This window comes from Aotus nancymaae, unplaced genomic scaffold (genome assembly GCF_030222135.1).
Source record: "Aotus nancymaae isolate 86718 unplaced genomic scaffold, 86718_ANA_hifiasm-v0.15.2.pri h1tg000008l, whole genome shotgun sequence".
Classification (NCBI taxonomy): domain Eukaryota; kingdom Metazoa; phylum Chordata; class Mammalia; order Primates; family Aotidae; genus Aotus; species Aotus nancymaae.
Window position 1 is genome coordinate 14,561,950 of NW_026988419.1, and position 25,539 is coordinate 14,587,488.

The following is a 25,539-nucleotide window of genomic DNA, read 5'->3' on the forward strand; positions in this document are numbered from 1 at the left end:
AATTGACTGACTCTTCTGTCATTTCTATGCTGCTTGGAGCTCATCCAGTGAGTTTTTATTCTGGTTATTATATTTTTTTAAATAGCACATTAGAGAAATAAACAGAACAACCAGTGATAGGAGATAGGATTGGATAAATAAGCTCAAAACTGCCCAGACAGAGCTTTGTAGGCAACAGTAGAGCATCTAGATCTTATGCGAAGTATAGAGGAAAAATCACTGAGGATTTTAAGGAAGGGAATATAATGATGTGATGTAAAATTTTAAAAGACTGTTTGAGAATGTATTGATAGGGGAAAGAGTAGAATCAATAGACCAGTTAGGAGATGTTGTCTTGGTCCAAGAAAGATGGTGGTGGCCTGGGCGAGGCAATCCCAGCGGAGCCGAGCACCTCCATCTGGCCCTGCACTGCCCCTCCAGGCAGCCTGAACCTCAGGGGGCTCTAGATCCTCATGCTTCCAAGGAAACTGCTTCTTGGTGCCTGTCACCATGGCAGCTGCACTTCTCCTACCTGGATTGGTCGCTGTAGTGACATCATCAGCACTGAATGACTGATCCTCACAATAAGAACTGGTTGCCATGGTGCTACTAATTATGCAAGCAAGAATCTGCCTTTCTCCTGCAGGCTCAAGGTCCTTGACTAGCTCTGTACCTAAAGGAAAATCAGGGAGGGAGAGAAGATCGTGACGCTGGAGCCAAGGGGAGGCTAGCTGTCAGGTCGTTGCTGAGTCACTGTTCCTCAAGACTTGCCCAAGTCAAGACTGCTACTAGAGGCTCTTATATAGTGGGGTAAGGAGAACTTATATTGTGGAAAGGGAGCTCCTGGCACATATACACACAAATTCCAAATCCCATTTTCCTCCCATTTTAGAGTTTCTTTGAACTGTTTCCTTCTCTAAGTAAAAGTTTGTCACAGATTGAGGCCTTCCTGCTCTCCCAGCCCCATTGCCCTGCAGAGAGGCAGTTTTAGGACAACTTGCTACTGGATTTTTAAAATTGGGTTGTCATGAAAATTCTTTAAGCAGACTTGTCTGGAGGCAAGACAGCGGGCCCCAGTCAGAGCCTCTGAAGTCAAATATGTAAAGCCAGAACAGAGGGGACATTTGGGGTGGGGATCGGAACAGTAAAACTCCTTGGCACAGATGGAGCCTAGGCTTCTTCTGATCCCTTCTCCTTCCAGACATCATTTGTAACATGAATGTAAGGCAGGACCACAGTTGAATTACAATCTTCCTTTGCTCAATCTCCCCAGCTACACTTAATGGTAGTCTTTCTTTCTTCTTGGGAAAGAAAGTTCCTTCCTGTGAACCCCTGGTTCAATAGGCCTGAGAACCTCCTCAGTCTTCTGAGGGTATTATCTCAGCATTAGAATCCCCTCCAATAAACAGTAAAAAGAAGTGCAGCATCAATGCTCCTGTACATTATTATTTTGATAGCCATTCTCCTGCTAATTTAAAATCTTAAAATACAGAAAGGAGCATACTCACCTTTGTTCAGCTCAGCCAAAGACCAATATTTCCCCTTTTCCAGGACCATTATACTGCACAAAGCAGGTTCACATTCATTTGCTCTTAGGCTTCAAATTATTGCTATAAATTTATTTGAAAATAATATGCCCAGCACATAATCAGTGATAACCAGATAAACCTCTAGCTTCTGGCATGACAAGACAGAAATTTGTCAGACCCTCCTATGAACATTGAATATATACTCTAGCCAAAATATAAAAATAACTGTATGAAAGCATGGAGATCGATCGAGAGTTAGAAACCTAGAAGGACATATAATCCTCAAAAACAAGGAGTCCACCAAGTGAGTTCTATATGTATAGGCTTTTCCTCTAGGTACTTCAGAGTTCACTGCAGTACACAGAGAAACAGCTCTGTCAGCAAGTGGCAGTCTTACTTACTGAGGAAGCAGCTTTTGAAGTATAGAGATGACAGAGCAGCTGGAAATTGAGGGAGAAATTTAGAAAATTAGTAAATTACAGAGAAAGGAATTCAAAATCTGCATACCAATTCCCCTCAAATCCTTAGCTGTCTTCTAAATGGCACTCATGCAGGGTGAGATTTCAAGGAACCTATCTAGTGAAAAAGTCAAATATCTGAACAGGGATTTTGGCAGCTGTCACAGCATTAGGGTGACCGAGTTTGGAATTCAGGATCCATAAAATAGAGAGTTTTGGTAAATGGCTTTGGGTTATGTTGAAATCTGAAAAGGACTACACCTTAGGCCACACCATATCCCAGAACTAAGAGATACAGCCTAGAATTGAGAATAGGATGAAGTACTCCTTCTCTAACCAGACTGCCACAGGATCAAGACTTTTTGCCAAAAATTTAATTGTCTGCCTGAGAAAACTCAAACTATTACCCTTTAAATATAATAATATAATTCAGATCCTTTGTAATGTACCAACCCCAAATGTTCAGTATACAAACCCTTAGGTTTAAGTAATCCACCATCTTGACCTCCCAAAGCGCTGGGATTACAGGCATGAGCCACCACACCCAGTTTAATAAATGTTGAAGCTTAATGGAAAAAAAGTTTACATACCAGTCTAGAAGTTAGAAAGCTCACAAACTAGTTTATAAGCTCACAAAAGTGAAAGCAAGAGGTCAGTCAGCCCGTTAGTTATTACAACAGCTCAATGTAAAAGAGTACAGTGTCCAAGGCCTAGCATGGTGGCTTATGCCAGTAATCTCAACACTTTGGGAGGCCAAGGTGGGAGGATTGCTTGAGGGTAGGAGTTTGAGACTAGCCTGGGAAACATGGCAAAATTCTGTCTCTACAAAAAATTTAAAAACTTTAAAAATTGGCTGAGCATGGTAGTATGCACCAGCTACTCTGGAGGCTGAGGTGAGAGAATAGTTTAGCCTAAGGTTGAGCAGAGGTTCAGCAGAGGTTGTGATGAGCTGAGATTGCAAGACTCTGTCTCAAAAACAAAAAGTACAGTGTACAGTGGTTTGGACCAGGGCAATGGCAGTGGATGTGGAGAAAAGTGGATGGATGTGCAATATATATATTTTGCAGATCGAACCCATATGATTGTTACAGGTTTTTAGGTGGGTGAGACTGAAGTGAATGTCAAGGATAACAAAATAAACTAAATTCCTTGAGTGCCTACTGTTTCATCGCGGTTCATATTTAATTCTCACATCAAATCTGAGTAGGCACAACTTGCACCCGTATCTTACACGCCATCCATTTCTCCAGCCTTGGGACTGGGAGTACAGGCGGTGGTTCTTGGGACCCAGTTTATGTTCAAAAGGAGCCGGGTCTGGGATTCCAAGAGGTGCGAGTCAGGAGGCGGTAGGGGAAGGAGTCGAGGAGGCCACCGCAGGGGCAGGGCCCGCTCGCGATTGGCTGAACTGCCGAGGAGGGTTAAGCGGACGCCGCGTCGCAGGCTGGTGGGAAGCTGCAGCCCCGCTCAGCCCCTCGGCCATGACCTTCACTGAGACTTGGCCGGGGAGCGAGCGCGCAGAGCCTGGGAGGATGCAGCGCCCACTGTGGCCTGGGAGCTCCGGGGGCCTCCGGCTGCTTGTTTGCTTCCTGCTGCTGAGGGGCTGCAGCGACATCAGTGCCCACTATCAGGAAGAACCCTGGGGGGTGCGGGCAGGGCCAAGAGAGCGATCCTGGAGAAGTGAGGGTCTGAAGAGGGCCTCAAGGCTAGGAAACTGGAAGTAAAAGAATGTGTTTACGGGCGCGAGAAGAGAAAACCGTAGCGAGCGTGTCGCGGAAAGAGGCGTAGACTTGGGATAGGCTGGGCAGTGGGTTCAGGGGAAAATTGGGGATTTGGGAGCAGGTCGGAAAGATAAATGGACAGAGAGAGGTAAAACCAGCCTATGCGGCCACAGGAGGAACAAGAAAAGCCAGAAAAGAGATGACCAGCGCTGCGGGTATCTGGGTCTTGGGTCCAGGGAAAAGGCTGGGCCGGGAGATGAGCCAGGGCTTCCTCGTAAGCCCACCAGAGCCTGGTGACTGTGATCCGATTTTCAATAAGCGGGCCGCTAGGCTAAGGGAAAGCAGGATAGAGGGGGAATGGGACCATCCTCCTCCCCTCACCCCCGCGCATCAACCCAAGTAGACCCCGCGCAGACTCGCGGCGCATCAGTCGGAGACCGATTGCGCCGACTCGAGAATTCCTGCGCAGAACGCGTGGGGAAGAGAGCGCAAACTCTAGTCTGTCATCCCCCTCCCTGCCTGATTTTTGGGTTTAGAGGCTAGTGCGGCGGATTCGGGAACAACTTTGGGAGGAGTCTTGGTGGAATGAGAGGTTGAGGGCCGTGGGAAAGGACGGCCAAGCCTTGAGGCGATGCCTCGCCCGCATTCCGCCCAGCGCCGCAGCCACGCCAGCATCCCCCAGCTCTCAGCACCACGGACAGCGCCAGGCGAGCTCCGGGTGCAGGCCGAGCCAGCGCTGGTCACCACTCCTTCCCACCAGTCCTGGGAGCGCTGCCTCGGAGAACCGGCTCCCCTTCCCGAAGCTCTTTCCCTTCTCGTCAGGGTGTTGGAGGTTCCACTCCTTCCTTAAGGAGGCTTTTTCTTCCCCAAATTTCTCTACTTAAAACTTTCTTGTCACGCTCACTCCCAGGAAATTGTTGTTAGACATACATTTGATTGGGTAGGAGAATTCCCTTTTCTAAAGACCTGTGCAGAATGGCTCATGGTAACTACACTATAGCAAAAGAACAGACTGCCTTCCAGCCCTATCTCATTTATCTGGAAGAAGGAAGGTGTGCATAGTATTAGGGGTTCTCTTCCCCAACCCCTGTCCTTCCCCCTATGCACAATTGGGCAAACTGTGGCTTTCAGAAAAAGGATCCAGACCCTCAAACCCTATACAAACCAATACTTTTTCTTTCTAATGATCCCAGTCCTCCTGTCTAATCCTTCCAGGCTTCAGTGACTTCCCTAAGATGAAGCTCACCTGTTTCCCCATACCCTACCTACCCACCCAATTACTATTCCCATGTGGTTAGCTTTCTGAGCCTCTGCTCACCTGAACTTCTACAGGCTGCTCTTTGCCTATAAGCTTGGTTCTTATCTCTAAGGTGATACCAAAAGTGAATGAGGCCCAGGGGCTGAAGAATATGGCAAGTAGTGATGGAGGAAGGGAAAAATTAAAGGAGGACTTGAAGTGGGCAAAGGGGCCTGGTAGGGGGAACAGAGGTCAGGACCAATAGTACAAGGAAGTTGCTTCTCTTCAACTGGGATGTAGAAGGCTTCTGGCCAGGTTCCTTGCTGGCACCACTATTTTGCCCTTAGATGGTCAGGACCAAGTAGGAATGGGGCAACTTTGGCCCCTCCAAGGATTTGCTATCCCAGTCTTCCAGCATTTGCAAGTTGTGCTCCAGCAGATTATACCCCAAGGTAAGTAAAAGCTGGAGAACAGAGGTTGGGGCCTGGTTAGATATGGGGAGGGGGGAAGATGGGCTATCTGGCCTGAGGACAGGCTTTCTGTTCCCCAAACGTCTCTACTTAAAAGTTTCTTGTCATATTTATCCCCATGGGGATGAGACAAGAGCGGAGGTAGTATGTGGATGGGTGGACTATTTGCACTTGAACACCCTGGAAAAGCCCCATAGAGGCTTCTTGGGGAAAAAAAAAAACCTGAAAAAGCCCAGCATTCAACTCCTTGGGACTAGTCTCCACCCAACCCTGATACTATATGAGCTTTTCCAAAGCCAGGACTCCTTAAGTTCTCAGCCAGGAAAACAGACATACACTTCAGCCTCTGAGTAGGAAATTGTATGACACACAGAAGGAAGAAATGAAAGGGAGTAGAGAGTCCATTGGCAACATGTGGCTGATCCTTTTTTAGAGCAGAGTTTCATGAATGTTGGGGAGGAGAGAATCAGATAGGAAATCTTCCTTGAGCTCATATTATCACTGCTAATGCCTAATGTGTGCTTAGTGCCTTAAAGCAGTAGTTCTCAAAGTGCACCCCTGAACTGTCAGCATCAACATCACCAGGGAACTTGTTAGAAATGTGAATTCATGAACTTCACCTCAGACCTACTGCATCAGAAGCCATAGGGGTGGGGAACAGCAGTTTGTACTTTAACAAGCCTTGCAGGAGATTCTGATGCACATGCTAAAGTTTGATAATCACTGCCTTAGCATTTTCTAAGCACTCTACATTCCTAACCTCATTTCATCCTCACAATAATTTGCTGTTTCATTTGATAATGAACCAGCAAAAAGATTGTCATCATAGTCTCAATTTGAATATTATATGCCAGGCACTGTGCTAAGCAACTTTAATACATCATCTTGTTTAATTCTCTCTGTAAAATGTAATCTTATACATACTTGAGGGAGAGGTTGCTCTGATCCCTGGAGTGGGTCTGAGTGTCCCAGGTGTCAACTCACCCCATCCTTTCATCCTGCAGGTCTATTCTGGAAGGATGACATCCCCCAGGATGTAATGACCCAAAAGATTGAGCATGTCAGCAGACTGCATCCCCAAGATCCATGCCTGAAGGATGGGAAAGCAGTTTTTCCCACTAAAACCACTGGGGTCAGGTGTGTGAAGCCTGTGGTCATTGTAAGCATTCTGGCAGACAGACAGAACAGGGAAGGAATGTGTGCTAAAACTGCAGGTAGAAGTAGCCAGGAGCACTTTGAGGAGAACAATTCAGAGGTCCTGTTTGGAATCAGCACAGAACAATTCATGATCCATTAGTGATATGGGCAAAGGGAGGGAGGTGGGTGCGGCAAGTCTAGGTCCTATTTGTCATTCCCTGTCTCTTCTAGGAGCAAGCAAGGGGAGAGAGACTTCAACTCCTATTCCCCATGCTGAGACTCATGTATCTTCTCAAGAATTGTGAATCCCTGACTTTGTATCCAATTGCTTTCCCTCTGGACCTCTCTCACCCTCTTCTGCCTCCTTCTTGACTCCTGGTTTCCCTCTTACAGAGCCCCTTAGCCAAGTTGAACAGGGATCGGTGCTTTACCTCCAAAGTGATTTCCAAGGCCCTGAAACAAGAGGTGGCCAACCCTGTCGAGGTGAGGGGCTCACTTTTTCTAGGGAGATTGGCCCTGTTTAAATGAGGGAGGCAAATAGGAAGAAGAGAATGGGCATTGGGGTGAGGGCAGATAAACTGAAGAAAAGATTTTTCCTCTCCCAAAGGTACCCCCACTTTTCTGTATCCCTCAGCCTACCTATAGGCATTCATATAGGGGGGCTGGACATGATGCAGGTGCTGAAAGCCTCTAAGGAAGAAATTATCTATAAGATCATGTATAGGCATTGAGTTTAAAATAGGCATTGAAACTGCAGAGTTTTCAAAATTAGATAAAAGGTCCTCCTTTTTGCCATTTATGCCCTCGTATATAGCAAGTGATAGCAACGCTCCCCTGATGAATGCGAAGTGCAGCTCAGAGGCCCTCACATTCAGCCTCCCTCTTGCTCTACTCTGTGGCCTGGGCAAGTCACCCAGGCAAGGTGCTGAGACATCTCCTTGGGGTCTTTGAACTCTTTCAGAATTCTGAAAACAGCCCATCTAGTACTCCCATCCTTCTTTATAGGTGAGAAATTGGGGCCCAGGCCATGGGACGTACTCAAGACCAATGGGTTTGTAGCAGAGCCAAGACTGGACCCAGGTCTCCTGATTTCCAGCTCTTTCCCCTGCACAGCCCCTGCCCTTCCTCTCCAGGACTGCAGTATGATTGGGCCATTCCAAATATCAGACTCCTCCATGTTGAAAAAATACTTTTTTTGGTTGGGCGCAGTGGCCCACGCTTGTAATCCCAGCACTTTGGGAGGCCGAGGCAGGCAGATTATGAGGTCAGGAGTTTGAGACTAGCCCATCCACTATGGTGAAACCCCGTTTCTACTAAAAAATACAAAAATCAGCTGGGCACAGTGGAGCATGTCTGTAGTCCCAGCTACTCGGGAGGTTGAGGAAGGAGAATCACTTGATGAACCCATGAGGTGGAGGTTGCAGTGAGCTGAGATCACACCACTACACTCCAGCCTGGCAACAGAATGAGACTTTGTCTCAAAAAATAAAAGGAAAAAGAAAAAAGAGGTTTTTTTTCCCCTTTGGACTAAGACCTAAATTATAAGAAGGTGGCAACCAAAGGAAGATGTAAAGGAAGGGCATCCTAGGCGGAGAGCATTGCCACTACAGGTGTCCTGAGACGCCCATGTCATGGCATGTTAAGGAATGGACAGAAAAGTCAGTGGCAGAAGATGAGGGTGGAGAAGTAGGCCCAGGACTGACCACACAGGGGCTCACAGTCCATAGCAAAGGGTTTGGATTTTATTCTAAGTGCAGTGGGAATTTAACTGGGAAATTTTAAGGAAAGGAATGTCACAATGTGATATGATTTTAAAAGGCCACCCTGGTGATGTTGGGGAATGAACTATAAGAGAAGCAAGAGCAAAAACTGAGAGGTCTGTAAGGAGAGGCTCATCTTGGTCCAGGGAGACCAAGGTGGCTTGGATTTGGGTGGTGGCAACGAAGCAGGGCACCCCCGGCTGGCCGCACCCTCCATCTAAAGGCAGCCTGCACCACAGAGGGTTCCAGCTCCTCATGCTCTCCAAGGAAACAGATTCCTACTTCCACAATGTGGCAGCTGGGCTTCCTAAGCCTGGATTGGTTGCTGGGGCAATGTAATCAGAGCTCAGTGACAGATGTGACAGAGACCTACCTGTGGGGGACTGGTCGCCCTGGTGCTCCCAGGAATAATGCAAACAAGGAGCTGCCATTCTTCTCCAGACCTAAGCGTAAGAACAAACCATGGAGAGACAGGGCTACGTGTGAGAGCCAAGGGGCCAGGCTCTCAGTCGGTGAGCTGTCACTGTGCTGAAGGCTTGCTTGGATCAGGCTGTTTCTATGGTATTTGTGGAAGGAGGGCAGATGAGGGAGGAGCCACCATCTCACATCCTGACTTGTTTCTTCTTGTTTTAGGGCTTCTCTGGGCCATTTCCCACTGGGGGCCGCAACCTTGTGGCTGATTGAAACCTCATGTGGAGCCTCCCAGCCCCAGCACCCTTCCCATTGCCCTTCAGAGGGGCAGTTCCTGGACCACTCAGATTTGAATCATTAAAGTAGACTCTCATACAAACACTGCCTGTGAGCTTGTCTTGAGGAAGATGAGTGGGGTTTGAACTTAGCCAGAGCCTCCAAAGGGAGAGAGGTGGGACCAAAACATGGGGTGGGGATGAGGGGAGCACAACTCTTGGCTGATGGAAGGCTGGCTTCTGTCTTGTTTTCCTTCCACTGATAATTTCTGGAGTGGGGAAAGTGAGAGTGAGACCACAGCTGGAATGGCAGCCTCCTCAGCCACATCCCAGCCACACTGTGTGGTCTGGTTGCCTATCCTTTCATGTTATGAGGAAGGGGACTCCATATTGATTTCTTTTACCCTCATGCCAGACAGGCCTAGCCGCTGCTATTTTTTGAGGGTTCCCACCTCCATTACAGCCCCTGCCAGGCTCTCCCACCCATCCTGTCCACAGGGACCAACAGAGCAGTGCTGAGGTCAGAGAGTACACACATTGGACATTCTGATGGTTCTTGCCAGTTTGCTCCTGGTAGCTTAAAGTCTTAAAAGGGAGTTGGTAATCTCACCGCCCATACTCAGCCAACAACCAAACACTAGAATGTTCTATTTGCAGAGCTGTATATGTATTGAAGCACTTTAACACGCATTGGAGGCTCACAAGTATAAGCAAATGGGCAGGGATCAAGACTGGGTTTCTTGGCTGGGTGCAGAGGCTCATGCCTATACTCTCAGCACTCTGGGAGGCCATGGCAGGCAGATTATTTGAGGTCAGGAGTTTGAGACCAGGCTGGCCAACATGGTGAGACTCCATCTCTACTAAAAATACAAAAATCAGGCTGGGCATGGTGGCTCATGCCTGTAATCCCAGCACTTTGGGAGGCAGGCAGATCACCTGAGGTCAGGAGTTTGAGACCAGCTTGGCCAATGTGGTGAAACCTCCTCTCTACTAAAAATACAAAAATTAGCTGGGAGTGGTGGTGCACGCCTGCGATCCCAGCTACTCGGGAGGCAGGACAATCACTTGAACCCAGGAGGTGAAGGTTGCAGTGAGCTGAGATCATGCCACTGCACTCCAGCCTGGGCAACAGAGCAAAACTCCCTATCAATCAATGAATCAATGAATCAATATAAAAATACAAAAATTAGCTGGGCATGGTGGCGGGCGCCTGTAATCCCAGCATCCCAGCTACTCAGGAGGCTGAGGTAGGAGAATTGCTTGAACCTGAAAGCAGAGTTACGGTGAGCCAAGATCACATTACTGCACTCCAGCCTGGGCAACAGAGTGAGACTCCATCTCAAAAAATAAAAATAAAAAAATAAAAGACTGGGTTTCTCTAAGGAACTGGAACTTGGCCACACCACATCTTCCCCATTTAAACAACTCAGATAAATTACATGACTAGTTTTAATGATCCAAATTCTCAGTCATGCTACTGTGGTTGTCCTTTCCCTTCTTGTGTGTTCAAGCATGTAGCTAAAGCCGACATTAGACAGTCATCCTCATTTGTACCTAGTTCTCATCAAATCAATTAACCCCTGCCACTCACCCATCTTTCCTTCTTATGCCTTTCTTTCTTATTCATTTTCAGACATGTTTGTAATCATGTGCTTCACTCTGCCTGGCCTTTATGAGTATATTTGGTTCCTGCCCTCAAAGACCTTTAAGAGTAGCCAGGGCTGGGTGTGGTGGTTCATGCCTGTAGTCCCAGCATTTTGGGAGGCTGAGGCAGGCAGATCACTTGAGCCCAAGAGTTTGAGACCAGCCTGGGCAACATGGTAAAACCCCATCTCTACAAAAATGAAAAATTAGCTGGGCATATGTAGCTGGGAGATCCCATAAGTGCCTAGGCAGGAGTCAGCAGCCTCAGCCTATTCCCATGTAAATAATGAAGAAAATAACTAGAGATATAACTATAGTGGTTATTCATAAGTGATCCTAATTCTTTTTCTAATGCCTCTCTGGTCGAAAGTGTGAGCCTGGGGCGACATTGTGAAATGAATGGCCCTAAGGGAAGATGCTCTAAGCTATCTGTCACGCCCACATAAGGGCTGCTCGGCAGCGCCAGCGCTGGAAAAGCACCCGCTGTTTAGCCAGCTAGGGAAGGAGATGTCCAAAATAGCTGAGAGGTCTCCTTCCTCGGAGGAGTTAGGAGGAAACTCCACTTCTCCAAGATCTTGCTGTGGGCCTGACGCTGTCAGGTAGGCCCGCAGACATCCGCGGGCTTGTCTCTATGTGATGCTGTGCTTCAGTGGTCACGTTCCATGTCAATCTCATGATCCACTTCTGCACCTGGTTCCTTTTTTCTTGTAAGAATCAATCAGTAAAAGTAACGTAAATCTTAATGTCTTTGTGGCAAGTATGGAAAAAGTGCTGACGTATTATGCCCCTTACCTCATCTCAGCTGCTGGAAATTCCTGAGCTCCTACCTGTATGACACGTGATGTACTTGACCCTATCACTGCCACACCCTATTTTACCCTGCCCCCAGTCGCCGACCACCAAGGCCACGCCTTACCTACACCCTGCCTTCCCTGCCCCCAGCTTTTGTACTCAATAAAAGTCAGAGTGTGCGGACACTCGGGGCCACTGCAGGACACCCGCACTTTGGTTGGCAGTGGACCCCCAGGCTCAAACTCTCTTTTCTCTATCTCTGTGTCTTGTGTCTTTTATTTCTACAATTTCTCATCTCCACAGCAGCAGAGAGGGGCTCACAGAACCCTATAGGGCTGGACCCTACAGGCGTGGTGTTGTGTGCACCTGTAGTTCCAGCTATCTGGGAGCCTGGAGTGGGAGGATCACTTCAGCCCAGGAGGTCGAGGCTGTAGTGAGCCATGATTGTGCCACTCCACTCCAGCCTGGGTGACACAGTGAGACTGTTTCAAAAAAAAAAAAGTCAAGAAGGTAAGCCACATATAATGTAGCATCATTCAGGTATCTGCAGGGAGTGAATGCAGTGGACGCCCCACCCCATATCTCCTGGCCTACATCTCCGTTTGCCTGCAGCTGCAGGTGGACAGTTCTTGAACATGTCAACCTTCCCACCTCATGCCCTGGGACTCTGCTTCTCATCCTGCAAGCTTTCTGGAATGCCAAGAAACTGCTCACCTGTGCTCCAGGCAACCCTGAAGCACCTGGGATGTAATGCTCCTAGAGGCAACTCTCAACCAGGTAGGAACCAAATTTAGTGCAAAAATATCCCAGATTCCACCAGCCCTTAGTGGGTAATTCTGAGGAATGTTCCATATGATTCTTCAGAGGATCCCAGGTGAGATTCAACCTAGTCGCCCACAGTGGTAACTTGTTCAGCAACACGCTGAATATTATTGTCTTTATTTCCTTCTTTGACTTACTTTCCCTGTCCCTCATCTGTGATTTCTGGAATAATCTCCCACAGGAACTACCTGCACCCAAATTCTTATTTATGTATTTATGAGACCCAGATCTCACTCTGCCACCCAGGCTGGAGTGCAGTAGTGCAATCACAGCTCACAGCAGCCTCAGTCTCTCCGGATTCTTCCACCTCATTTGATCCTGAGAGACTGAAGCTGCTGTGAAGAATTGGAAGAATCCAATTCTTCCACCTCACTTTAGCCCCATTAGCTGGTACTACAGATGCTCACCACCACGCCTGGCTAATTATTTTGGTTTTTAGTAGAGACAAGGTCTCACTATGTTCCCCAGGCTGATCCCAAACTCCTGAGCTCAAGTGATTCTCCTGCTTTGGCCTCCCAAAGTGCTGGGATTACCAGCGTGAGCCACCATGCCCAGCCCAAGTTCTTGTCTCAGTCTGCTCTTGGGTCCACCCAGACTAAGCCTACTTTGTGCCAGACACTTTTCTAGGCCCTGGGGATACAGTTGTGAATGAGCCAGAGTATCCACTGCCATGGATTTGGTTATAAATCATTGACTAACTGCCTGGGCAGAGGGAAGAATCTAAGCAATGTTTCTGGCCCACAGAACATTCAAATTCTTGTCTCACCAACCTCTTCAACGCTGTGGTGTTTCCCCATTCTGCCGTCCTATGTGCGCAAGCAATTCAGCCCTATTTGCATTTCCCCAAACATGCCCAGCTGGTTTATGCTCCTGGGCCCTTGTATCAGCAGTTCCCTCTGCATATAAGTGTCGCAACCCCAGCACACCTCATCAATCGTGGTCCATTGATGAAAAATCTAAATTCTCCTCTGTGGTGTATTCCCTGACCCTCCTACCGTCGCCCCTACACCCAGAACAAAGCTGCAGAGCTTGGAAAGATAAAACCTATGGAGGATATTAAATAATCTGATAATGCTGGGACATGGTGAATGGTTAGGAAAGATGGGAGTTTATAGAAAGGAAGGCGGGTTCAGTTCCTATCGCAGAGGACCAGGTTTTCCGATTTGGGTAGTATCTGATAGGCAATGAGGAGACACTAAATGCTTTTGAGTGAGATAACAGGATGAAAGTTGTGTTTAAACATAGCCTCACATTTCCATTTAAGGGTGGATTAGAGAGCAGGAGAGAATGGAAACATTTTTGAAAGACTATTGCAATGGTGGGGATGTTTCACACAGGACCTGAATGGGAGGGAAAGAGGACATGTATAAGAGATATTTTGAAGGATGAGTTAATAAGCCTTGGCAATTGTTATGGGTTGAATTCTGTTCCCCCAAAAAACATTCATATGTTGAAGTCCTAATCCCCAGTACCTCTGAACGTGAAGTTATTTGGATATACGGCTGTTGCAGATGTAGTTAGTTAAGATGAGGTCATTAGGATGGACTCTAATTCAGTGTGATTAGTATCCTTATCAAAAGGGGGAATTGAGCACAGTGGCGAGTGCCTGCAGTCCTAGCTACTCAGAAGGCTGAGGGAAGATAATCACTTGAGCACAGGAGATTGAGACCATCCTGGGTAACACAGCGAGACCCGATCTCACAAAAGGCAGGGACAGGATTTGAAGACAGCACAGCTGGAGCAAAGATGATATGAAATGATAAAAGGAAATAGAAGCCATCTACAAGGCAAGCAGAGAGGTCTGAAACAGATTCTCCCTCATAGCTCTCAGAGGGAATCAACCCTGCCAACAGCTTGGTTTCCAATTTCCAGACTCCAGAGCTGTGAGACCATACATTTCTGTTATTTAAGCCACCCGGTCTATGGTACTTTGTTACGGCAGCCCTAGCAAACTAGCAGAGATGACTGGGCTTTGCCGAGAGAGGAGCCTTACCTGAATTTAGAGATGTTGTGACTGAGGGAATAACAGTGCCATTCACAAAATAGGAACACCTCGAGAATTGGCTGGAGAAGGAAAATTGATTTACTTTTAAGAGTTAAAGCTGGGAGCTCATTTAAGGACATCACCACAGCTGTATCTTCCTGTCTGCTTCCCACTTCATTACCTTTTCTTTGAATGTCTGATCATTTTTGTCAACACATGCTGTAATATCTCCTATATTTATTTTTTTTCTCAATTTCTGCCTCCGGTAATGACGCACTAGGTCATTACCTCAAGCCCTTTGGATGTCTGATCATTTTCGTCAACACATGTTGTAATATCTCCTATATTTATTTTTTCCTCAATTTCTGCTTCTGGTAATGACACACTAGGTCATTACCTCAAGCTCATACTCCTCAAACTCCTGCAGAAGATGACTTGTCTTAGACTGATTCCTCCCAGAGTCAAAGCGCAAAATAAGTGCTTGTATGGGGGTTGTTTAGTTTGGGAAGATACCACAAGATCAAGAGTGGGAAAAGAGTGAAACCAAGGGGTTTGGAAAGCTAATTCAAGGGTGCAATAATGAGTTGTAGGTTGCTGGGAATCAGTTCTTCTGGGGACTCTTTAGGCATCATATACAAGATATACCCTACAATTGCCCTTCAGAAAAAAACAGTGTTTATTTTCTAGTTTCCATCCCCCATTGGATCAAGAGTCGAACTACGGGATGTTAATTTCCCCATGCTTCCAGGTTTTTCATGGATGAGAATGACTGAACAGATTCCCAGGAGTGTCTAATGCTGTCATAGCAGACAGACTGAAACCAAAAACGAGATATTCAGTGCAGGTGAGGCAGGTGGTGTCGGATGATGCCTGCATGCTGCTGCTGGCTGCAGCAATGGCTGGAGTTAAAAGATAACTCAGGCCAGGCATGGTGGCTCACACTTGTAATCCCAGCAATTTGGGAGGCCACAGCAGGTGGATCGCTTGAGCCCAAGAGTTGGAGAGCAACCTGGGCAACATAGCAAAATCCCATTTCAAAAAAATATATAAAAGTTAGCTGGGTGTGGTGGTGTGTGCCTGTAGTCCCAGCTACTTGGGAGGTTGAGGTGAGAGAATTACCTGAGCCTGGGAATTCAAGTCTGTAGTGCACTGAAATCACAGCACTGCACTCTAGCCTGGGCAACAGGGTGAAATCCTGTCTCAAAAAAAAAAAAAAAAAAGTGGCTGAAAAATTACCAAAATCTTCTTTAAAGCATCAAGGAGCAAACAAGAGAGTGAGGAGAAACTGATGCAGGCCAAGATCCAAGATAGGAACAGAATCCAGAGATGGTAGACCCAATGTTCAGGGTTGCATTGGACTGGAGAAATTTTCCATTCTTAGGAAGTAGATAACCAGCTTGGGCAATGCAGTGAGATCTCATCTTTGCAAAAAATAAAATTGGTGGTACAGGGTGGCACATACTAGTAGTCTTAGCTACTTGGGAGGCTGAGGTGGGAGCATTGTTTGAGCCTGGGAGGTCGAGGCTGCAGTGAGCCAAGGTTGTACCACTGCACTCCAGCCTGGGTGACAGAATGAAACCCTCTCTTAAAAAAAAAAAAAAGTAGATGAAAGATTGATTTAGACAGCCTGTGGAGCTAGAGGGGAAGATGTCAGAATCCAGGGCTTGTGAAAAGAAGAATTCTAGTAAACTTCTCCCTGTTTTGGCCTGGGAACAAGAAACAGACTCCAAGCATAAAGACAAAAAAGCAAAATTAGCTGGGTGTGGTGGTGCATGTCTGTAATCCCAGCTACTCGGGAGGCTAAGGCAGGAGAATTGCTTGAACCCAGGAGGTGGAGACTGCAGTGAGCTGAGATCACGCCCTTGCACTCCAGCTTGGGCAACAAGAGCAAAACTCTGTCTCAAAAAAAAAAAAAAACATAAAAACGTAAAGTAATCCTTGCTTAGTCTGCAGCCTGGCTCTGAAATTGGATTAAGGTTATATTAGATTGCTAGTGCTTTCAGGCACTTGCAGACATAAATGAAAATCCATCAAGCCAGGCACAGTGGCTCACATCTGTAATCCCAACACTTTGAGAGGCCGAGGCAGGCAGATCACTAGAGGTCAGGAATTTGAGACCAGCCTAACCAACATGGTGAAATCCCATCTCTACTAAAAATAGAAAAATTAGCCTGGCGTTGTGGCATGCACCTGTAATCCCAGCTACTGAGGAGGCTGAGGTAAGAGAATCACTTGAACTCAGGAGGTGGAGGTTGCAGTGAGCAGAGATCAAGCCATGGCACTCCAGCCTGAGTAACGAAGCGAGACTCCGCCTCAAAAAAAAAATTCATAATAGCATTATGCATAATAATACCAAACCTGAGACAACCCAAACGTCCATCAGCAGAAAAATAGACGGTTTTTTTTTTTTTTTTTTTTTTGAGTTGGAGTCTCACTCTGTCACCCAGGCTGTAATGCAATGGTGCAATCTTGGCTCGCTACAACCCCCAGCTCTCAGGTTCAAGTGATACTTCTTCCTTAGCCTCCCTAGTAGCTGAGATTACAGGCATGAGTCACTACACCTGGCTAAATTTTTGTAGTTTTTTTTTTTTTTTTTTTTTTTTTTTTTTTTTGAGATGGAGTTTCGCTCTTGTTACCCAGTCTGGAGTGCAATGGTGCGATCTCGGCTCACCGCAACCTCCGCCTCCTGGGTTCAGGCAATTCTCCTGCCTCAGCCTCCCAAGTAGCTGGGACTACAGGCATACGCCACCACGCCCAGCTAATTTTTGTATTTTTAGTAGAGACAGGGTTTCACTTTGTTGACCAGGATGGTCTCGATCTCTTGACCTTGTGATCCACCCGCCTCGGCCTCCCAAAGTGCTGGGATTATAGGCGTGAGCCACCGCGCCCGGCCAATTTTTTGTAGTTTTAATAGTGACAGGGTTTCACCACGTTGGCCAAACTGATCTCGAACTCCTGACCTCAGGGGATCCACCTCCTTCAGCCTCCCAAAGTGCTGGGATTACAGGTGTGAGCCACTGCACCTGGCCTTAGATGAATAAATTTTAGTGTATTTGTACAATATTACTACAGCAACAAAGAATAAACTACAACTTTCCAAAGCCATGCAAAAAAAGAATATGTATTATATTACTCCATTTATATAAAGTTTAAAAAAGAGGCAAACTACTTCTGGACCATATTTAGGAGCTTTGAGACTGAAGGATAATCTCTCCTTGGCCCTACTCAGTATTTGTCTACTCAAGAAGGGGTGTCCAGAGGAAAGAAGCATGACAACACCCTAAGGCCCAGCATGGCCCAGCCAGCACTGCTGGGTAGGTGTACTAGTCTTTGGCAAGGGATAGTTAGTTGTTTAATCAATTTGGGCAAGTCACTTGACTTGGAAGAAATATGATGCAAATAAGGCCACAGACTCGTGTGAATTGATATCAGGTAGATTTAATCAATTCAAATTAAAGAAGACTAAACTTGAATTAGTAGCAGTGTGGCCTCCTTTTTGCAACCATGTAATCCCCAGAACTTTAGAGATTGGCACTGGGACTCGCTGAAAGAAAAGTCAATTGGATGATGTGTGATAGTTCCCTTGTCCTAGTAGGAGCTCACAACCTATTTTCCAATTCCTGGGGCTAAAGCAATTCACAGATATGGAGCCCCTTGATTGGGTGGCAATATGGCCTTAAATAGACACAGTGAACCTTCTTCCAAATCTTGCCCCAGAAGGATCTGTAGCCATTTACAAGGTCAGTAGCACTGGGGAAAGGTTATAACAATGTTGGAAATAGATGCTCGGTGCCACAAAGAAAAATTAGCCCTGAGACAAAGGATCTTTCACCAATGCAATTTTTGCTTCCTGGACTGCAGGAAGGGTATCCTTGCCAGCCATCTTGCCATGAGAGTACAATGAGCAAAGGAAAACACACAAATTTATCCCTTACACATTCGGGGTCATCCTTACTGCTATGTCTGATCTCCGTTGGCTGGAACCAGACCTCACAATTTAAACTAAAACCTGATTGGCTAACAACTTAAAACTTTTCTAAACAGGTAAAAGCATTGGAGAGCTGGGACATGCCTGTGAGCATGTCTAGCACAGGTATCTTGGTCCAGCACAAGGATATAGAGTGTACTACATGCCAGTAAGCATGGCATGTCTAAGAGCTTCATAGGATAGGACTTAACAAAGTTATTAGCACACTTACTCTTTAACAAGAAAGGAAACTTTAAAAAAGAACTTTTCTACTTCCCACCCACAAAAATTCTGGATTACTGGAAACTGGTTCTGAATAGAAGCTAGTCCATGTGTTATAACCGAGTGAGTTGAATGGAAAGCGCCACACTCTGAGTTCAAACTGAGAGTCCTTTATTGCTGGCAACTGAGAGTCAGCTCATGCTCAAAATCTCTCGGCCCTGAGGAAGGGGTTTGATTTCCTTTTATATGTTGCTCAAGGTAAGGGGGCAAAGCAGAATTTTACAGAAGGAGAATAGGCAGGTTAGGGGAGGAGGCTGATAACTAGGAGTCAGGAAGCTCCCATGATTGTTGATTAACTAAGGAGGGTGTACACAAGTGGTTCCCGTGATTGCTGGTTACCAAGGGCGAGGGGCATTCGGTATTTTCCATACAATCAATCAAGGGGGTATTCACAATAGCAAGTGGGCTTGTCAAGCAGGATATGGTTACAACAGTTATGTTTCTATAGTTCCAAGTACAACATGACCCAGCACAGGAGCGTGACCCAGATGTGCACTCAAAGGAGAAATGGTGGGAGGGGCGAGGCGGTGGTTAAGATGGAGTCTGTCTGACTCTTATCAAAATGGAGTCTGTCTGGCTAACACAGGATAGGTTAGCACACATGAAGACCCAGACCACTGCAGTAACATCCAAGTGAGAACTTAAAGGTGTCACATAATAAATGGAGTTGTGGCCACTGTCTGCTTTACCTTAGTCTAGTGGGATTGAGTATATAATCAATCCTTTTGTAATTTCCTCAGACTGAGGAAAGACGGGAAATACAATGGGAATAGATATACTTAGTAATTGGCAAAGTCTCTGCTTTGGTTCTCTGCTTTTTTTTAACAGCACTTTGAGTTGCTGTTTTAAGATTCTCTAATCTTGTAAAGGGAAGGTTATTTTGCTAGGATATGGTCCAATAGAAGAACCTGGAACAACCTCCCCCCTCAAAAAGCATGCACCAAAAGCAATTCTGCATTCCTTGGGGAATTTCAGAGATTAATCCCTTCATCAAAGACTGGAAAGACACAGAGGTAACCATTCCTATCATTTTCTTATTTAATTTGCCCATTTATTCTGTGAAACAGAAAGCTGGATCTTGAAGAAATGTTGTGGATTATAATGACCTTTGCAGGTAGCAGCTCTCTTTCCCAGTATTCGACCATTGATCTAGAACCACACTATCCACAATGGTAGCCACTAGCCGTATGTGGCTACTGAGCTCTTAAAACTTGGCTGGTCGAAATGAGAGGTATTGTAAGAGTAAAATATGCAGTGATTCTTACTTCAAAGACTCAGTATGAAGAGAATGCAAAATATCTCATTAATCTTTTATATTGATTACATATTGAGCTGTTTTTATATATCGAGTTAAATAAGACATAATATTAACATTAGGCCTGTGTGGTGGCTCACACCTGTAATCCTAACACTTTGGGAGGCTGAGGTGGGTGGATCACCTGAGGTTGGGAGTTCAAGACCAGCCTGGCCAATATAGTGAAACCCCGTCTCCCCGTCTCTACTAAACATACAAAAAATTAGCCAGGCATGGTGGCACACACCTGTAATTCCAGCTACGTGGAAGACTGAGGCATGAGAATCACTTGAAACTGGGAGGCAGAGCTTGCAGTGAGCAGAGATCATACCACTGCCTGGGTGACAGAGATAGACTCGGTCTCTAAATAAATAAATAAAAATAAAATCAATTTCAGGAATGAGGGTTGAAAAATTATCTATTCAGTACAATGTTCATTATTGACACTAAAAGCACTAAAAGGGCACATTGAAGCCCAGACTTCACCATGATGCAATATGCACATGTAAGAAATCTGCACTCATACCCCCTAAATCTATAAAAACAAAAATTAAAAAATTAATTTCACTTTTTTTTTTTTTCAAAAGACAGAGTCTCACTTCGCCACCAGGCTAGAGTGTGGTGGCACAATCTCGGCTTACTGCAACCTCCACCTCACAGGTTCAAGCTATTCTCCTGCCTCAGCCTCCTAAGTAGCTGCAACTACAGGGGTGCACCACCACGCCCAGCTAATTTTTGTATTTTTGAGACGGGGTTTCATCATGTTGGCCAGGATGGTCTCCATCTCTTGACCTCATGACCCACCCGCCTCGGCCTCCCAAAGTGCTGGGATTACAGGCATGAGCCACCACGCTTGGCCTCCTTTTACTTTTTAAAATGCAGCTACTAGAAAATTTTAAATTGTATCTATGACTACAAATTCTATTTCTACTGGCCAATACTGATTTAGACATTCTTTTCCATTCTTGTTAGGAAAACTAGAAACAGTTGCATTCACATGGCAGAGACAACAGTATACCCTAAAACCATCTCATTTCAAGGCTGTGTCAACTCTCCTGTTCTCTGTAAAAATATGATCTGAAAAGGCCTTTTTTTACTTTGATATCTGCAATGGGCTGAATGTTTGTATCCCACCCCGAGAAAAATTAGTATGTTGAAATCCAACCTCCAATGTATTAGAAGGTGGGGACTTAAAGAGGTAACTAGGTCACGAGAGTATCCCTCATGAATGGGATTCATTCATTCTTGTCCTTGTAAAAGGGACGAGAGCTCTCTTGCCCTCTTTTCTCCATGTGAGAATACAAGAAGTTGGCAGTCTGAAACCCAGGGGAGAGTCCTCGCCAAACCAAACCATGCTGGCACTCTGATCTTGGACTTCCAGCCTCGAGAACTGTGAGAAATAAATTTCCATTGTGTATAAGCTGTTCAGTCTATTGTAAATTTTTATGGCATCCCAAATGACTAAGACAGTATTACACAGAAAATACCACACTAGTCCATTACTCTGGTGACATTGAGCTAATCAGATATGGTAAACAGGATGTAGTAAGTACCCTGGATGCCATGGACATAAGCATAGAAGAATCTCAAGAAAAGTTCAGAGTCTCGTCACATTAATGAAGTTTCTGAAGGTCTAGTTTTCTGTGGCAGGTTGAGATGCCCTCTCTAAAATGAATCAGATCACTTCACCTTGACATGAAAAAAGAGGCAATACTCTTTGGAAAAGAGTGGGCTTCTTTGGCATTTGAGACAACATGCAACCCATGTAAATGTGCTGCTCCGACCTATTTACCAGTGATCCATCTGGCTTCTAGTGTGGCCTGAAGCAAGAAAACATTCTGCAGCAGTTTCGGCTTGCAAGGCAGGCAGTTCTTTTGCTTGGTTATTATGACTCAGTGATCCCAGTGGCATCGGAAGTGTCTGTGGCAGACTGAGATGTCATATGAATACCCTAGCAACCCCGGTGGAGTAAAGCCATGATCTTTTATACGTCAACTATTCTGTGTTTGAAAAGTAGCTCCTAGTTTTCTACCAGGCCTCTGGTTTAGACTGAATACCTGGCCGTGGAACAATAAGTAATTATGAACTGGGTATTACCTGACACACTAAATCATAAAATCAGAGGTTCGTCACACCATTCTTTCATGAATGGAAATGTACATGAGACTGGGCCTAAGAAGGTCTGGATGAAACAAGTAAGTTGCATGAGCAAGTAGCTCAGACTCCTACTGCTTCACCGCCTCTCTCAAACTCTCATTTATGGCCTCATGGGGATTTCTCTATGACTTGCTAACAGAGGAAGAAAAACCTCAGGCCTCACTTACAGACATCTGCAGGTATCAGCCACAGTGGAAGGCTACTACATTACAGCCCAACTCAGAAGTGTCTGGGATTACATTAGTGAAGAGAAATCTCTGGGAAAATTTTGTTGGTAGGTCTAGATATCCACTTGGAATTGAAGGAGAGAATATCTGAGGTATGGGTCGACACGGATGCAGTGTTTATGGCTAAGAGGTTGGTTGGCTGATTAGGGACTTGAATACAATAAGATTTGAAGATCTGTGACAAGGAGGTCTGAAATGGATCACTTGGAATGAACACAGAGTGTGAAGATCATCATTCCTTAGCAAATAACCATCAGAAGATGTAGACTATGGAGAAGGCTGTCGATAATCAGGTGAAATGACCTTTTCTATAGACACCAATCATCCTCTTTCCTCAGCGACCCTCATGCTTTTTTAATGGGTCCATGTAGTAATGGATATGGTGGCAAGAATTAAAGCTTAACAACATGGACTTTTCTTCCCAAGAATGACTTGGTTACAGTCACCAGATACCAACTTGCCAACAGCAGATGACAATGTTAAGCCTTCCCTGTGGCACACCAGCAACCTGGTGACACAATTGTACTCTGAATTCCTTTCTCAGTGAAAAGGGGCAGTGGTTTATATTCTGTATGTGGATTTACCTTTCCTGTCCATAATGTTTCTGGCAGCATTCACTCACCATTAGTGAACTTACAGACTGCTTTATTCATTCCCAAGGCTTCTGGAACCAAGGAGTAAAGATCAGAGTGGCCACTCTCACTATAATACCTCAAAATCTCTGAAGGAATGTTTGCTTCCCATCCTTCAACTGATGAGTTTTCAAGTCCTGTCTAAGGGAGTAAAGCTTTCACCAACTGGAGGCTGAAACTACCACGTAACCACATCGGGTTCCTCATGCCACTGAATCAATAGATATGGATGTCATCATATTGGCCACAGTGATTGACTCCAGTTACCAGGGGGAAGTTAGTTGCTGCTACAAAAATGAAAGCAAAGAAGATTGTTACTAAAACCAATGGGATTCACTTTCACACTTTATATTCTCTTTTCCAATAGTCCTGTGTTAATAGAAAACTGTAGAAACCAAATAAAACCAGAAACATCAAGACTTAGATCTTGCGGAAATAAAAACTTGCCTTGACCCACCAGTTCAAAAATCTCATCCAGTCAAGTTGCTGATCAAGATAACAAGACCATAAACTTGTTGGAGGAATCGGAAGTTATGATGATCAATTTAGGCCTTAGGATCAGCTACTGAAGCAGGGGTTGTAGAAGCTGTGTTCAAAGTAAGTTGGCTTGGAAGTTTCCTTTTTTAAAATTCCATTTCTCTTCCCAGCTACTTAATATAGGGAGTGCTGGCATTAAACAACGTTTTAGGTTTCACACGAGACTATGTCTGAATTAAGGGATGTGTGTCACTTGTGATAAGGGTAGAGGTTTCATCCAGATAAAGGACAAGAGTGAAAGCTAAGCTTAAGCTAGATGTTCCCCATTTCCCATGCATATTCATACTCCATCTTTCTTCATCCTACTCTCTGACCCCAGGTTGACGCCCGTGGACTGCGCCAACCACAGGTTCTTGCTTACTGGCTTCTGGTTGAATTCAGGCAATAGTAGGTATTGGCAGGAAATCAGAGACCAAAATGAGAATGAGGTCAAGGTACATATTTCCCTGGCTCCTTCCAAGACCCCCTGTGAGTTGACAAAGGTTTATATTCCTTTGCCTGTCCATACCTTTATAAATAGTTCCCTCATTAAATGCTTCTCATTTACTCTGATTGAGTGGGCCATCTGTTTCTGGCCAAGTTCAAGATTGACACTTGGGTTTAACAGAAGATTTTACACAACTGAAGAGAAAACTAGCAAACTGGAATACAGTTTAAGAGAAAATATCTAGAATGAGGTATGGAGAGACAAAAGAATGGAAAATAAGGTAGAACCATAAAGGAGACTATGAGAAAGTCTAACACATATTTACTTGGATAACCATCATCACCCCCAGAACCTAGATTGTTGTCTCTAAAATTAGTCTTTAATGAAAGCTAACAAGTGTCTTTGGAGAAATGGCTGCTTCCATGTCTGGGACAGGAAATAAAAAAGATAAACCTAGTACATCTTGGAGTGGCAGAAAACAAGGAAGATTTCAACAATTAATGAGATGTTTCAAAAGGACACCAGAGGCAATAGAAGGACAATTAAAAGAGCTTTCACTGGTTTAATCTGGGACAATTTAAATATCAAAAGGAATAATTATTGTGATTGATACACATGGAATACATTAAAATCCATACTTCCATAGTAATACTCAAATAAACAAAAATCCTTTAAAAATGTATTTGCCAACTGGACACAGTGGCTTGCCTCTGTAATCCCAGCACTTTGAGAGGCCAAGGCAGGAGGATCGCTTGAGACCAGGAGTTCAAGACCAGCTTGGGCAATGTAGTGATATCCCTGTCTCAGTTGTTTTGAATTCTTTTTTTTTTTTTGAAACAGAATATCACTCTGTCCCCAAGGCTGGAGTGTAGTGGTGCAATCATTGCTCACTGCAGCCTTGACCTCCCTGGGCTCAAGTCATCCTCCTATCTCAGCCTCTTAAGTAGCTGGGACTATAGGTATGTGCCACGACACCCAGCTAATTTTTGTATTGTTTATAGAGACAAGGTTTCATCATGTTGCCTAGGCTAGTCTCGATCTCCTGGGCTCAAGTGATTCTTTTGCCTCAGCCTCCCAAAGTGCTGGGATTATAGGCATGAGCCATTGTGCCTGGCCTCTACAAAAAAAAAAAAAAAAAAAAAAAAATTAATTAGCGAAGCGTGGTGGCTCATAGTGGTAGCTACTCAGGAGGCTGGGGCAGAAGGATTGCTTGAGCCCAGGAGTTCAAAGCTGCAGTGAACTATGATCTTCCCACTGCACTCCAGCCTGGGTGACAAAGTGAGACCCTGATTCTCAACAAATAAATAAATGTTTAAAAATGTATCCGTCACTGTTAGAGGTAACTACACTACATCGATTTATTATTTTGCAAATAGGTAAAGAAAAAAAGCCAAGAACATATGCTACCTTTCCAGTTGGAATTGTATTTTAGTGTAAACTAAACCCAGGTGATGAGAGAAAGCCCTTCTCTACAAAATAAAATAAGCTGATAAATGTAAATGAAATGAAAGAATTATAAAAATAACCATTGTGCAACCTCTAATGAAATCATTTAGTCAAGGATCAATCACCAATGAATAGTAAAACCATTAGGTGAAAAGTTGATGAGGAACTAGATAGTCTCACAGAGCCAAAGTATCATCCAAGGATTACATGCTGGTCACATTAGAAAAACACACCTTTATATACAGAGATCTGGCTGTCTCTACCTTAAACCAGCGATCAATTTTAACATCACTAATGGAACAGTCAGACATCATGTACTTCCTGAAATGATGCAATGAGAGTCACTTCACTTTA

The 25,539-nt window shown here is 45.1% G+C and overlaps 1 protein-coding gene across 1 annotated transcript; it reads left to right on the forward strand.

The window, feature by feature from the left end:
* The first annotated feature begins 3,495 nt into the window (after nt 1-3,495).
* RESP18 (regulated endocrine specific protein 18) lies at nt 3,496-9,030 on the forward strand. The gene is given in 7 exon segments (XM_012445941.2): nt 3,496-3,588; nt 5,268-5,373; nt 6,396-6,523; nt 6,763-6,798; nt 6,801-6,812; nt 6,922-7,011; nt 8,922-9,030. Coding segments are annotated over 7 exon segments (516 nt in total). The 3' UTR covers nt 8,973-9,030.
* The last annotated feature ends 16,509 nt before the right edge of the window (nt 9,031-25,539 follow it).